General features: G+C 32.1%; 2 protein-coding genes across 4 annotated transcripts; one reads left to right on the forward strand and one right to left on the reverse strand.

Moving 5' to 3' along the window:
- Positions 1–746: 746 nt before the first annotated feature.
- LOC122583566 (protein SOSEKI 3-like) lies at positions 747–2,922 on the forward strand. Its single transcript, XM_043755958.1, has 6 exons — positions 747–905; positions 1,088–1,157; positions 1,268–1,383; positions 1,701–2,442; positions 2,533–2,770; positions 2,857–2,922. Exons 1-6 carry the CDS (start codon positions 761–763, stop codon positions 2,920–2,922), a joined length of 1,377 nt encoding a protein of 458 aa, XP_043611893.1. The 5' UTR covers positions 747–760.
- A 1,051-nt stretch (positions 2,923–3,973) lies between these two features.
- On the reverse strand, positions 3,974–6,924 carry LOC122582397 (E3 ubiquitin-protein ligase RZFP34). Of its 3 annotated transcripts, none has more exons than XM_043754782.1 (11): positions 6,888–6,924; positions 6,465–6,527; positions 5,977–6,064; positions 5,661–5,867; positions 5,501–5,578; positions 5,319–5,403; positions 5,122–5,204; positions 4,944–5,035; positions 4,764–4,833; positions 4,628–4,669; positions 3,974–4,521 (listed from the first exon to the last, which is right to left on the reverse strand). In XM_043754782.1, the coding sequence occupies exons 2-11, from the start codon at positions 6,503–6,505 to the stop codon at positions 4,384–4,386; spliced, it is 924 nt and encodes a 307-aa protein (XP_043610717.1). In that variant the 5' UTR covers positions 6,506–6,527; positions 6,888–6,924; the 3' UTR covers positions 3,974–4,383. The 3 variants fall into 3 exon arrangements, with proteins under 3 accessions (XP_043610717.1, XP_043610718.1, XP_043610719.1); XM_043754783.1 differs by lacking the exon at positions 6,888–6,924 and adding an exon at positions 6,625–6,722; XM_043754784.1 differs by lacking the exon at positions 6,888–6,924 and having other exon boundaries at positions 5,661–5,693; positions 5,805–5,867; positions 6,465–6,594.
- Positions 6,925–13,809: the final 6,885 nt, after the last annotated feature.

Below are 13,809 nucleotides of genomic sequence, written 5' to 3' on the forward strand. Positions count from 1 at the left end.
ATCATTCTGATGATCATATATAAGTAAAAGTTGGTGGTGCAATCACTACCATTATCAAATACCATGATACTCCGTATATATTATGGAAGTATACCCATTAGTTTACTAATGATGTTATAAATTTCTCTCTAGACTTTTCACCTAATGTCCAAAATAGTCAAAACAATCCATAAAAGACATTGGTTTTATTTTTTGAATGGCCATAAAAAGAATTGGTTGATAGTAAAATCCCTCAGTGAGTCAGTGGTAGTTTTAAACTTTTTGAATAAAATGCCGTCCCACCATAAATCCAGTCAACTTAAACATATTGTATCAATTCATTCATAGGTTTCCACATGACTATTAATGGAGTTATTAGATTCATTCAACTCCCTCGCTCACACATACATACACACATGTATATTGTTTTGTCATTATTTCTACATTTGAGTAGTTGCTTGAAATTCACTCATGATTCATCACAGTATCATTCCTTCTATTTTCTTGTACACTTCAACTTGATATGATATATATATATTGACTAGTCAAATCCATCAAAACCTTTCATGTATGCATAATAAACTTTAGATATGATTGGCTCACTTTATTCATTCTTGTATACTGTTGCTTCAATCCTAGCAATTTCAACCTAAAGATTCGCTCACCAAATATCCCAAACCTAACTCTCCAAAAACTTAAATCACTACAAAAAGTACATTTTTTGAATTATAAAGCTATGGTTTAAATATAGACACCCATATGTACATTTGACAAAGTTAAAATGCAACAGCCCAAAATGGAGCCTAACAGGCAACCCGAGACTCGAAAAGTGCCCGTGGTTTATTATCTTTGTCGAAATCGACAGCTCGAACATCCTCATTATCTCGAAGTCTCGCTCGTTTCACCGCATGGTTTATACTTAAGAGGTATGCATGTTTTTTCCTTAGCATTGTGTGTTAGTAAAAACTAGACTAAGTATATATACTAGTTTATGGACCCGTGCAATACACATGAATCTGCATATATTAGTATAACAACTAGGTATAATAAGTATATATACTAGTTTACCGGCTCGTGTAGTTAAGCAATTTGTGAAATAATATTGTAGATGTGATTGAAAGATTTGATGCTCTAAGAGGAAGAGGCTTGGCTTCAATGTATTCATGGTCTTGCAAGAGGTTTGCTTTGTTCATGTTACTTGGGTTCTTTGGTTTTGGATTTTGGATTTTAATTAGGTAGTGACTTTGTATATATATTTAGTATGTTATATATTATATTGTTGATGCAGAAACTACAAGAATGCTTTTGTTTGGAATGACTTGTGTGAAGATGACTTAATTGTTCCTGCTAATGGAAATGAGTATGTTCTCAAAGGATCTGAACTTGTCGAAGAACACGATTCAGGTGACATAGCGTTTGCCAACGCTTATTTAAACGTTGTTACGATTTGGATGGTAATTTCATTTATGCTTAATTTAGAGTAAACTGTCATTTTAAAATTACATAGTTTTTTTCAAAGAAGCTAGGCACCTTAAATGTATGTTACCATGGGGCCAAAAGTCTAGCAGAGGTGACCCAACAACAAAAATGTTAAATGTTGCAGAGTTATAGACTAATCTTGGGAAAAATATGAAACATGTAAATAATTGCTTCTAGACAAGAAAAAGAAAGTTAGCATGTTAATTGATCATTAATTCTAAGAACACTAAAACTTTTTTCAGGTCATTTGGCTTCTGCTAGATATATGAAATCACAGAATCTAAAACAATTACCTGAACAACACCCATCGATAACTCGAGCTGAGTGTTCATTTTCTGCGAATATGAACTGTAAAGAGACTAAAGTTTATGATGATGATGATGATGATGGTTGTGATCGTTTGACAAGATACAAGATCTACAAGACTAATGGCCTTGTTGATTCTTCCACTCAAACTGAGGAATATGTTAAAGTTAAAAAACCTAAAGAACGAACAACAAGACTTTCCGTTGACAATGGAGTTCTAGAATCATTATATGAAGATTCGCCTCCATCTTCACCCGGTGCAAGTTCGTTTTCTGGCAAGATGGACACGTTGGAATCTTTGATGAAAGCCGATGGTAGTAAGCTGAACAGCTCTGAAAGGCTTGTTGACAGAGAATACAAAAATCCAACCAACACAAAGCTCAGGGCTTCTAATAAGTTATTACAACTGATCTCCTGTGGGTCTGTTTCGGGTCAAGACCATGACTTTGGTCGAAGTTTGTCTTGCAGATCGAGTTCCTTAAATTCTAAAGTTATGTCGCGTTTACGCTCATCTTCTGTGATATTGAAAGAGCTTGATTGCTTGTCAGAAAATGATAGATTTGTGGATGTGAAATTGGAAGATAAGCAGTACTTTAGTGGGAGTTTGATGGAGACGAAATCGCTCAAGAAAGAAGATTTTGGTAGTCTAAAACGTTCTTCTTCCTACACCGCGAACAGGTTTGTATTGTTTTTGGTACTTATTTTTGGCAGGACTAAGGAAAAAACTTTGGTACATAAATTCGACCTAAAGTTGGTTCCATAATGCAGGGTCAGTAAGTGTGATTCAAGATTAACCCGTAAAAACTGTATACCGAGATCGATCAAGGGCTCACTAATCAAACATCCAAGAAGTCAATCAATGAGACTACCAGAAGGTCCTAATTCATGCACTCTATCACCTTGTCTATCCAATAACAGTAGCAAGAGAATAACAACAGCCAAGAAACAAACTAAGAGAACAGAATCCTTCAATGATGATAAGGAGAATGTAATGAAAATCGAAGAAAGTTAAGTTCTAACCTTGTTGATTTCTATGCTAAGTATAGTTATAATGTTCATGTTGGTTAAATTTCTACTTTGTTTCCTTCCAACAGGCTTGCTTCAGGTGCCCGGGTTATCATCCACTTAAAAGCTAACGATTCACTATTGACATCATAACGTAATCGTTCAACTAGTTAACTTTTGGCAATAGCGAAGGATGGGAAGTGTTGTACACCTATGGAATTAATGTAGTCTGATGATTTTATTCCATTGTTACAATGGTTCGATTGGTTGATCATACACGTATAAGTGTATACAAACATTGCAGTTGGACTTCCTATTCAGATAGAACTTGTTGGATTTTAATCTTCAACTTTTACAATTGTTTCCAATCTACTATGAGTATTTGACAATAAAAGTCAAACTTCTAAAAGTTTGCTTTTTGCCTTTTGAATATCAGCACACGCTAATGTCCCATTCCCATGAATTTTATTACTTTGTTTACATTATGACCACTGAAAACAAGGTTACCTAATATAGATAATAATATGTGAAATGACTGTCATGTTACAAACTCATATTTTATGCAATTTGTACATTTGGACATAGGACTAGTGTACTGTGTACTATTGGGGAGACAAGCCTTGTTTGTTTAATTGTTTGGTTCACCACAATCAGAGCCTTCTCTTCGTCTTGCAGGTAATTTTTTTTATTTAATACTATTTTGAACTTATTGAGAGATTTAATAAATGTGAGGGTAAAGGGGTATAGAAAGAAAGTTTCTTCCTATATGGGCACCCTAGGTTCGAGGATGACAAACTTTTCTGACTTAAAGGTGCACAACCCAACCGGAATATCCCAATGACCGTTTCTGACCATTAACCTAACCACCCTAGGCCACCTTTGTGGTGGTTTAATTACTTAAGGCTAGCAGTTTAGAGTTCTCTTCACTCATAACTCAAGCTTTAGTAAAAAAATATACAAGAATGGAAAGGTTAACTAAGAAGGAAACAATATGTATCATCCAAACTAACCTGAAAAATACTACAGCAAAACATATTAACTAGGGGTGTTCATGGATGGTTAACCACGAATTCGGTTAACTGATAATTTTGGTTTGACATTTTATTGAACCTAAACCTTCATTAAAAACCCGGTTAGCCTAAAATCTGTTAGCAGCATATTAGTTATCATAAATAATCATACTGTATAGAAGAACAGGACCGTATCATGGTACTTCAACTAGTTCATTTCATATGAAGAACTCGAATATCTTAGTTGTATACTCTACCTTCAACATGTTTTTGACATCATATGATAAACAACGGTTTCTGTTTGCCCACAATATTGAAATAAACTTTTTCTTACTATTTACTATTTGGTATCTCTAATAGAGCTACTTAATGAGGTTACTCCAAACGACATTCTCATGTCATTAACTAATATGCTTCCAGCTAACAAACATGACCATGAAGGACAACAACACATATGGTTTCATGCCATATAAGACTAGAAACAATTGATCAGGTCATAAAGATATTTCACCTTTCGTCTTTGCTAAATGGTATGATTTCCTTGTGCCCGTATATACTTCGAGTTTTTCAATATTAGCCGCCATCGCAGCAGCAAGATGTGTGTCTAATGAACAACATCCTCAGTAAAAGGGCCTTCTCTTATTTGTCTTGTGTTATACGAGTTGCATTCTAGACATTTTTGCCCCACTATGTGAAACTGGACATTTGATATCTTCTCACAATCATTGCATAAAATCCACACCTGATCGGCAAACAAACACAAAGCGACATTTGAATTCCAGATGGTTCTAGTATTATGCAAAAAAGAGTATTTGGAAACATACTTTTGAATCTATATGAAAATTTACCATTTTGTTATGATAGTTTTCAGGCATAGGAGTTGCTCCAACCTTAGATAAATTACATTAACAAACATTAAATTTATGAAACCGAAAAATTACAATTTATATGAGAGTCTTTGAGGCATGGAATTTTAAGACATACCTCAAGATCAAGCTTTTCCCACATATCCGACAAATCACGTATCGATTTCGAGCAAACAGGGCAAGAAAACCTGTGACAGCATTGAGATATTCGGATTCTTTTTCATTTATGCCATTTATCTTTTTTATTGGAACCCATTACCACATTATACTCTGATAAGGTGTTAATGTTCAGTTTTACCTATTATGTTTTTCCATCTCTGCCCGGCAATCCAAATGCATTGCATGGCCACATGGTAAGATAGTGAGATCCTTCAACGTATCAAACAAAAACTGCAAATAACAATGCAAACAATTCATGCTCGAAATCAAAGAAAGCATTCTTAATTTTGAATACAATACACGCGCCGTCATGTTACCTCGTAGCAAATGGGACAATCATGGTGCATTGCCCTTTCCATACAGAAGTGTGAATCTTTAATCTCTTTTGAATAGCAACATCCTACAAATTTTATATGAGCTTATCTCAAGGTCAAGTTTTTCAACATATTTCATGTTCATTTTGGTTAGGGGGGATTTATACAAAAACAAAGTAAGGATTGTTCACATTAGTTACCACATTTCTCACAATGAAAGAAATTCTCTTTGCCTCCCGTTCTGCATATGCCACATTGATCACAATGATATTGTTTCTTTGATACCTGAAGTATGATCAGTAAATTGTGAACACGTTTAACATAACAAACCAAAAGCTCTACCAATTAATAATTGACATGAAACGGGTAATCATGAACTTACGTCATCATCGTAGAATTTGCATTTTTGACAGAAGTAATTTCCCATACATATGCCACAATTGATACAATGTTGTTGAACCTAATAAGGTAAGCAATGTTAAATATAGAGTAAGAGATATCCTTTGTCATAAGGAACTAAGTTTAGCTAAAAAGAGACTCACATCTTGTTCCGTGTTACAAAGAGAACAAATGACCTGTGACGTAAAACGGAACCAACAACAGTTAGGGTAAGAAACCAAACTAGGAACATGGATTATAATTAGTACATGATCACATAAAGTGAAAACACAAAACACATTAACCACCTTTTTAACTTCATGCCGAGGAACATCATGCCGCAGAAGAGGGTTAACTATGTCAATAGAATTCTGATTGTATCAAATGACGTCAAAAGTTAGCAACGGATAAATTAACAAACCTTCATTCTTATGTTTGGGTATCCAAACTAGCATATGGTACAAATCATCAAAATTATACCTTTGCTTCATTATGGCAATGACGACAACCGAAAACTTCATTACAACACGGCGCCTTGATCAAACATCTCCTTTTATAATGTGCGCAACTAACACACAAACCAAATCAAAAACATAAAAAAGATATAAGACACTAATGGTTTTTCATTCTCTTTTTCTATTCCATTCGATTTGCTATTTGATCAAGTATTAGTATGTGCATATAAGGTGCTTAACAACCTTAAAGGCAATCGACAAAAATTGATTATGACATATCAGTAATACAAATGTTATATGTATTAAAATGTTTATTTGCCTAAAAGATATTCAGACATCAACTAGCTATTTGAAAGTGCAAATTCCTTATAAAATACTGTAAACAAAAAGCATTTCTGCCATAAAAGGTAAGCAATTCCAATCTTCTCTAAAATAATTCAAACTTTTAAATACTAACAAAAATCAATTCAAACATCAAACACCCCTGAATTAATAAATGCATTAAAAACATACCCATAATCAACAGATTCCTGGAGCTTCACTTCAGGGTCCATTTATTTTCCCTTTCAATTCTATCTGCATATATATACATAATACATATACATACACATTTATATATATGCATCAAACATCAATAACCCATTAATACTTTATTATTAAAGATATTATTTACCAATAGAAATAACCAAAAAGTAAGTCTTTCAATACACCCACATGCTATGAATTTATATATATAAACATTATATGTATATGTATATATTATATTCAGAACATTGATCAAACATCAAAACAACTAAACAGTCAAAGTGATACGGTTAAGACTATAGTGTTTAAAGACGACTAATTTGTCGGGTTTTTTTATTAAAAAAAATAATTAAAAAAAAACTGGAAAAAAAATATTGATTTGATATAATAGTAATGTACGTGGTTAAATACCTGAAATGAAGATTTTTAAGCAATTATTGAAAAAAATTATGGCGATCTAAAATTTTAGAACGAGAAATTTGTATTGTGTTTTTATATAGGGAAAAGTGAAATACAACGGTGTGAACGCGTACTAATTTTTAATATTTGTTGGATTTTAAAATGATTTTTATGGATTAAAAAAATAATATGTGAATGTTCTAACATAAGTTTAGATACCTAACAATCTTATATTCCGATCCCCTTTTTATATATTATTATATATAAGAGGGAAAATGAATATGGGGTTATGAGCATCTAAGCTTAGGTCACGTTTGTTTCACATAATTTGATGGAATCTGATGGAATTGGAATTGAATTTCATTGGTTTGGTTATTCAAAGAATGAGAAATCTTATTCCGTATGAATGTAAACATTCCATCATTTGATAGAATCTCCATTCCTTGGGGATGGAAAAAGAAATTTCAATTCCTCTCGTCAATTGAGTTCTCAAAAAATCAAAAACATTCCGTCAAATTACATTCTTTCAGATTCCAATTCATTCGAAAGATTTCATTCCTTCCAAAAACATTTTGTGAACCAAATGCGCTCTTAGACTCCTCACAATTTGTTTTTTTAATCCATAAATATCATGGGAACCTATTATTTGTTTAAAATACAAATATTATTAAAATATTTGTGTGTAAAGAGTTCTTCATCTAATCTTAGATAGGGAACAACCACATATTCATTTTTTCCTATATAAAAATGTAATTAAAAAGGAGGTTGACCAGATAACACGGATCGGTCGAAAAGAATGTTTATATATCTTTTATTTTTATTTTTTTTATATTTATATATAAATTAATAAAATAAGTATATTAAATGCAATTATTGCTTTTTCTGTAGAAAAAAAAATTGTATCTATATATTACATAACAAAAAGAATAACCCTCATGTTGAAAGTTACATAGGGGGAAATGTTTAAATTACCCTTCATAAGAAAACCCCCCCTTTCCATTTGTAGTCATTTATACATACGCAATTCTATCTCAATATTTCTTTCTTTCTTTCATTTGCATTGTTAATGGTATCCCCGCTGCAATGCGCGTATACCATACTAGTTACATAATAATAATTAAAAATAGTCCACCATGTTGAAAGTTACATGGGGGAAACGTCTAAACTACCATCTACAAGAAAACTCTCCTCTTTCATTTGTAGCCATTCACACACACGCAACTCTATCTCTCAATATCTCTCTCTTTCTTTCATTTGCACCCTGTTAATGGTATCCCCGCTGCAATGCGCGGGTACTATGCTAGTTATAATATAATAATCTTTTGTATAAAAAAATGAAAATAAAGAATATTTTTTCTAAAATTTATTTATATGACATTGGCTAATTTCTTTTAAGAATTTATATGAGTTGAAGATTTATAAACGAATTGTGAAGAAAACAATTGGGTTGTTAGACTAAAAGGAGTGGGAAGAAGGGAAGAGGAGGGCGACTTGTGTCATATGACATGTAGAGTAAAAAGAGTCGCCTCTCAAAAAAGGTGGAAATGGGTGAGATTTTAAAAGAAGGGGCGATTTGTGTCATGTGACACATGTAATGATTGGTTTTAATGATTGATGTGAGGAAGAATGTGAGACATTTATTGGAGTATGGACCGGTCAAAGGGGGGAGGGGCGACCTGTACAAGTCGGGCAACTCAAAAGTCGGCCAAGGGGGGTGGAGCGGGGGGCGACTCTTGGTGACAAAGGGCGAGAGTCGGGCAAAGTTGGTGCCACTCCCTTCAGTCTTACTTGTCTTGGTGAGTTTAGTGTGGTTAAAATTTAATATTTAAATGTTGACTATTGGATTTAATTCAAATTCAATTGTTAAAATTAATCTAACTTTTTAAATCGGATCAAATTTAAGAATTTCAATCCATTTTACATATGGATGAACATTTTTTAAGAAATTTGTATCTTTCAAGTAAAATGTATGCATGAATTTAATGATTGGGTGCAAAAAGTAAACTTTACAAAAACGAACTTACTTTAGTCGAGAACTATTGGATGATGGTTGTGAATCAAATTCTAATTTTTATTATGGACAACTATATATAGTATTGAATTTAATAACTACTTTCTCACCGATAAAAGAAAGCAAAAGTTAGCTTTATTTGACAATCTAATTCCATCAAAACCTCAAAAAGTACTAAAAAAAACTGTTGTATGAGTTTATTGAGAGAAAAAGATTTAATATAAAGTTAATATATAAAACTTTATCAAGTTGAGAGAATATACTTTATAAATCTGGTAAGACAGGTAAGTATCTAAATACTTATTATTTATCAAGCACATTATGAAACTTAGATTTTAAGTGATACATTGTAAACTCAATACGACATAATTTATTAGTAAATTCTTCCCTCACTTCCCCTCGTAAACTAGACTTCATGTCGAATCACTTATCTTATTGTTTTTTTATTTATTAAAAAATAGTTATATACTAAACGGTACTTGCGCTTTGCAGGGCGATGAAGATAACGACGATGGTGGCGGCGGTGGTGACCAGGGGCGGATGCACTTGGTAATGATCGGGGGTATTGCCCCCAACAAACTAATGTTTAATGTTTGAAATGTTTATAGTTTTCTGTGTAAATATTGGCCCAATTGAATGATGCCCTCAGCCAAATTTTGTGGTGTCCTCTTTACTCGGAGAAAAAAACTAGTAAAAGACTAAAGGAGATAAATGTTTCATTATATGGTAGTCTTTTTTATAGCTCTATAATCCTGTTAAAGTTTTTACATTATAAGATGCGGGACACATAAAAGATTCATTTGTGATTCTCCTTTATGTAGAGTGTAGACCTCGGTTTAAAGGGCAAGGGTGTAGTCGGCTTGTTTCATCGGCAAAAACCATCGGCAAGAATCGGTTATACTATAGCACATGGCTCGGCAAGTTTAATCGGCAAGTTTGACAAGTTTTATCGGCTAGTTTTGGCCGATGCAAATGAACGTTGGGAGCGTGTGTGTTTTTTTGTTTTTTTGGTCAAAGTTTCATCGGCTAGTTTTGGCAACTTTTGGCACTATACCCACAAATTTGGCAAGTTTTTGGCTAGTATTAGCAAGTTCTTGGCTATCACACTTGACATCTCCTTATTGGTTTAAATGTAGCCAATTTAGCTAATTTGCCAAGTTATTGGCACTACACCCTTGCCCCTAAGAAACAAACTATATATTAGGTTTTTCCTAATTACCAAGACATAGTTATTTCATCAATATTTACGAGCATGGTACCCAGAGGCGGTACCAGGAAAAAATTCCAAAGGGGTCAAACTTAGAAAATTTATGAAAAATAAATCTAAAAGGGGGCAAAATGTTAAAAACCTATAGAAAATTTTTAAAATTTTATGAAAAATTTAAAAATACATGACAAAATTTAAATTTGGAGGGGGCATTGGACCCCTTTGCCCCCCCCCCCCTTAGTACCGCCCATGATGGTACCCGCGCAATGCGGCGGTGATGACATTAGTTGCGATATGGTGGCGTCGACGGATGGTGATGGCGTCGGCGTCAAGTGGTGTAGGTAATTGATTCAAAGATATTTGATTTTTAGGGATGATGAATATCTTTTAAAAGATTATGGAATGATTAAGTAAGTTAATTAATTAAGGGTAAAATGGTAATTTCGCATGTCCTAAAATTGTAAACTTTTCAACATAGGGGGATAATTTTTATATAGTAGTATAAAAAATGGTAATTTCACATGTCCCAAAATTATAAACTTTTCAACATAGGGGTATAATTTTTATATAGTGGCATAGAAATATAGATATATGTTTGTGAGTTATTGGTAAATTTGGAGATACGGAGTATTAATAAAGAATGATATGAAATAATCAAAACTTTTTTGAGGATTAAAATTATGAAAAACAAAATTGTGTGTAAACATGTCCATTAAAAACTTAATAATTAAATTGTTGTAATACAAGTACTATTTCAAGTATTGCTAGAAATTAGATGTAATCGAATATTTTGACTTTCTTTCAAATTGAAATTTCGTTTTTATTTTCCCAGCTATCGTAACATTAACTTAATATTTTAAGGGAAAATGATCCGTACTGCAGACTTTACCTAAACTTAAGTACTGCTACTTTAAAAATTGTTACAATTTAAACCTTTGAATTTGATAAACATACATAGCCCCCCCTGAATTTTACATAACCTCTCCCTGAATTTTACATAATCCTTCCTGTTTTACCTAAGATATGTAGTTTATATTTTACCTAACTTTTCCCCTATATTTAATGGGAAATGACTAATCTCCTACCTAGATAACCTAAAGATCCTATTAATAACGAGATGATGACATATGGAAAAATCAGTGGTTAAGATTAGAAAAGAAAATTAATAGATAACACATGTCACTTTCTTATAGTTTTAGGAGGATTTTTAGGCTATTCTTTAAAAGGATTTATTATTTTTCTATATTTAATAACTCAAACTTATTGTAATTAGGTAACAGCTATGTACATTATGAGGTTTTGAATTTGTGATAATATTGTTATGGACTTTTTTGTTATATTAACCCTTTATTATTATAATTTGATGATTTGTTGTCTTAATACTATTCGATGTGTTTTCTATTGATAAAATCAAAATATAAGCTATTTTTTACTACTTTTGCTGTATTTTTTTTACCTGCCTCATTGCTCTTTTTTACCATTTTTAATAATATGTCTACTGGATATTCGGTATATTAAAATTTTATTTTTGCCCCCACTAAAGCAAATTCCTAGATCCGCCACTGGTGATGACGGATGGTGGCGGCGAGCGTCGGCGGCGATGTCAAGTAGTGTTGACGCCAGTTACATCACAGTTTAGTGATAAGTAAATAAAAACAGATTTCAAAATTAAGAAAAACAAAAAGAAAAAACCAAGCAAGAAGTGTGGCAAGTTGCATTGTCGCAAGCTACATCACAGTTTAGTGAAAAGTATATCAACACAAAATGTCGATAAATATGAAGTTCTCAATTGTCAAAATAGTTTATTGTTATATTAGATAATTAGAGTTGCATCAAAACACACCTAGAATAACTCTCGTTCAGGCCAGAAATTTTTGTTCAAGATTTACTAACTAATACATTAAACCTAAACAAGTAACAAAAACTATCATGGGTGGGTTAAAACTTACTTTATAAAAGTTTAAGGTTTCAATACACTACTAATAATTTTTTAAAACAAGAGTTATGATCAATCCTATTCTATACTTTATTTTGAACGATAAATTTATGTTCAAAAATATGTCTTTTCATATATCCAACTCCAATTATAACGAAAATTCATCTTTGAAAAAAAATTTATATTTGAAAAAATTCCTATATTTATTTTTGAGAACATTTTTACTCATATCACGATTTGAACTCAAGACTTTAAGGAGTCAAGGTCTTAAATTTTTTCATATACCAATCCATCTATTTGATTGGTCATATCCTACACTTACATTCGATTTATGCAAACATTGTTGTGTACTTATCTTCCATGAAATGGAAAGTGATGTTTACCTTTTGACCTTTTGTAAATGAGTGTTTGAGTGATAGCAAAAAGGCAAAAAAGGGTGGAATTGTGGAAATAATTGTGGTTCATTGTATGTGGGCCTATTGGCCGTGGGCTTTGGCGAAAGAGTTGGACCATGGATTTATCTGCCGCACACGGAGTAGATTATGCTTTATGACACATAGATGTGCCAACTGCCAAGTGCACTGCCAACGTTTTCATGGGCCCTCTTGAAAGTAATATTTAACTAGTTATCGTCATAGTTGTCTACTCGAAACTTTTGACTCCACTGGAAAACTTGATTTTTGACTCGTGACTTGGAACATGACTCGACTCGTAAGAGTCCGGACATTTGTATATACCACATAATATTGTATAATTATATATATGACGTATTTATAAACAAAATATAAGTTGATTATTTAACATATTACCAAAATATTACATATTAAATACTTTTAATTCATAAACTTAAATTTTATCTCCAAATTCATACTAAAAGAATAAAAAAATACATATATCACATACAAAATAATGTAACCATAAATATGAAATATAATATATAGCCATATTATCAAGCTAAAACAATCATAAATTTGTGACTTGTAATGACTCGTTTCAAATTCACACAACGACTCGTAAGATTCGGGAGAAAAAAGAGTCACACAACGAGTCGCCTCATTTTTGGTCTAAATCGACTCAACTCGTAAGAGTCGACTCGTGACTCGGAAGAGTTTAACAACTATGGTTATCGTACCTGCGCGTTGCCGCGGGGTACGCTTTCTACACGATAAAATTTTAGACTCAAATATGTCAAATATTTGAACTAAAAAATAAAAAGGACAATTAAACGTGTAACAATAACAATAACAATAAATTTTTTTTTAAAAGTGTTATAAGATGTATAAAAACATAAACAATAACTATATTGAGTAATATTTTAAATATAATATAAACTTTTAAACAGTAAAATTTTAACCATGTGAAAGTTATTTGATAAAAACATGAGAACCCAAAAATTAGTCAAGAAAATAAAAAAAACGAAAACTTTGATGTGGGGCAAATTTAAAAACGCTATATATTTAAGGAAAATGATAATGACAGCCCAAAGGGTTGTCATTAAGGGCTTATTACATGCATAAAAAGTAGTACTTTATATATCAATAACCGCCCTCCTGAATTTTCATAAGACAAAGTACAAACTTTAATGCATCAAATTAATAAATATCGACATCCATAAGGACTTTCATTAACAAAACTCTTTATTTAAAAAGTAAAATCGTAATCATGTGAAAGTTATTTGATGAAAACGTCAGAACCCAGAAATTCAATGTCAAGAAAATATAAACGAAAACTTTGATGTTGGGGCAAATTTAAAAACGTTATATATATAAAAGACGAATAA

The sequence above is a fragment of the Erigeron canadensis genome, chromosome 9 (genome assembly GCF_010389155.1).
Source record: "Erigeron canadensis isolate Cc75 chromosome 9, C_canadensis_v1, whole genome shotgun sequence".
NCBI classification, from domain to species: domain Eukaryota; kingdom Viridiplantae; phylum Streptophyta; class Magnoliopsida; order Asterales; family Asteraceae; genus Erigeron; species Erigeron canadensis.

Excerpts from the sequence above, each read along its gene's own strand:
- LOC122583566 (XM_043755958.1), top strand. The coding sequence starts at position 761 with ATGCAACAGCCCAAAATGGAGCCTAACAGGCAACCCGAGACTCGAAAA. Across the intron at positions 2,443-2,532 it reads TCTTCCTACACCGCGAACAG|GGTCAGTAAGTGTGATTCAA; the intron begins GTTTGTATTGTT and ends TCCATAATGCAG. Across the intron at positions 2,771-2,856 it reads ATGTAATGAAAATCGAAGAA|AGGCTTGCTTCAGGTGCCCG; the intron begins AGTTAAGTTCTA and ends TTTCCTTCCAAC.
- LOC122582397 (XM_043754782.1), bottom strand. The coding sequence starts at position 6,505 with ATGGACCCTGAAGTGAAGCTCCAGGAATCTGTTGATTATGG. Across the intron at positions 5,579-5,660 it reads TTTGTAACACGGAACAAGAT|GTTCAACAACATTGTATCAA; the intron begins GTGAGTCTCTTT and ends TTACCTTATTAG. Across the intron at positions 5,036-5,121 it reads ATTGTCCCATTTGCTACGAG|TTTTTGTTTGATACGTTGAA; the intron begins GTAACATGACGG and ends TGTTATTTGCAG.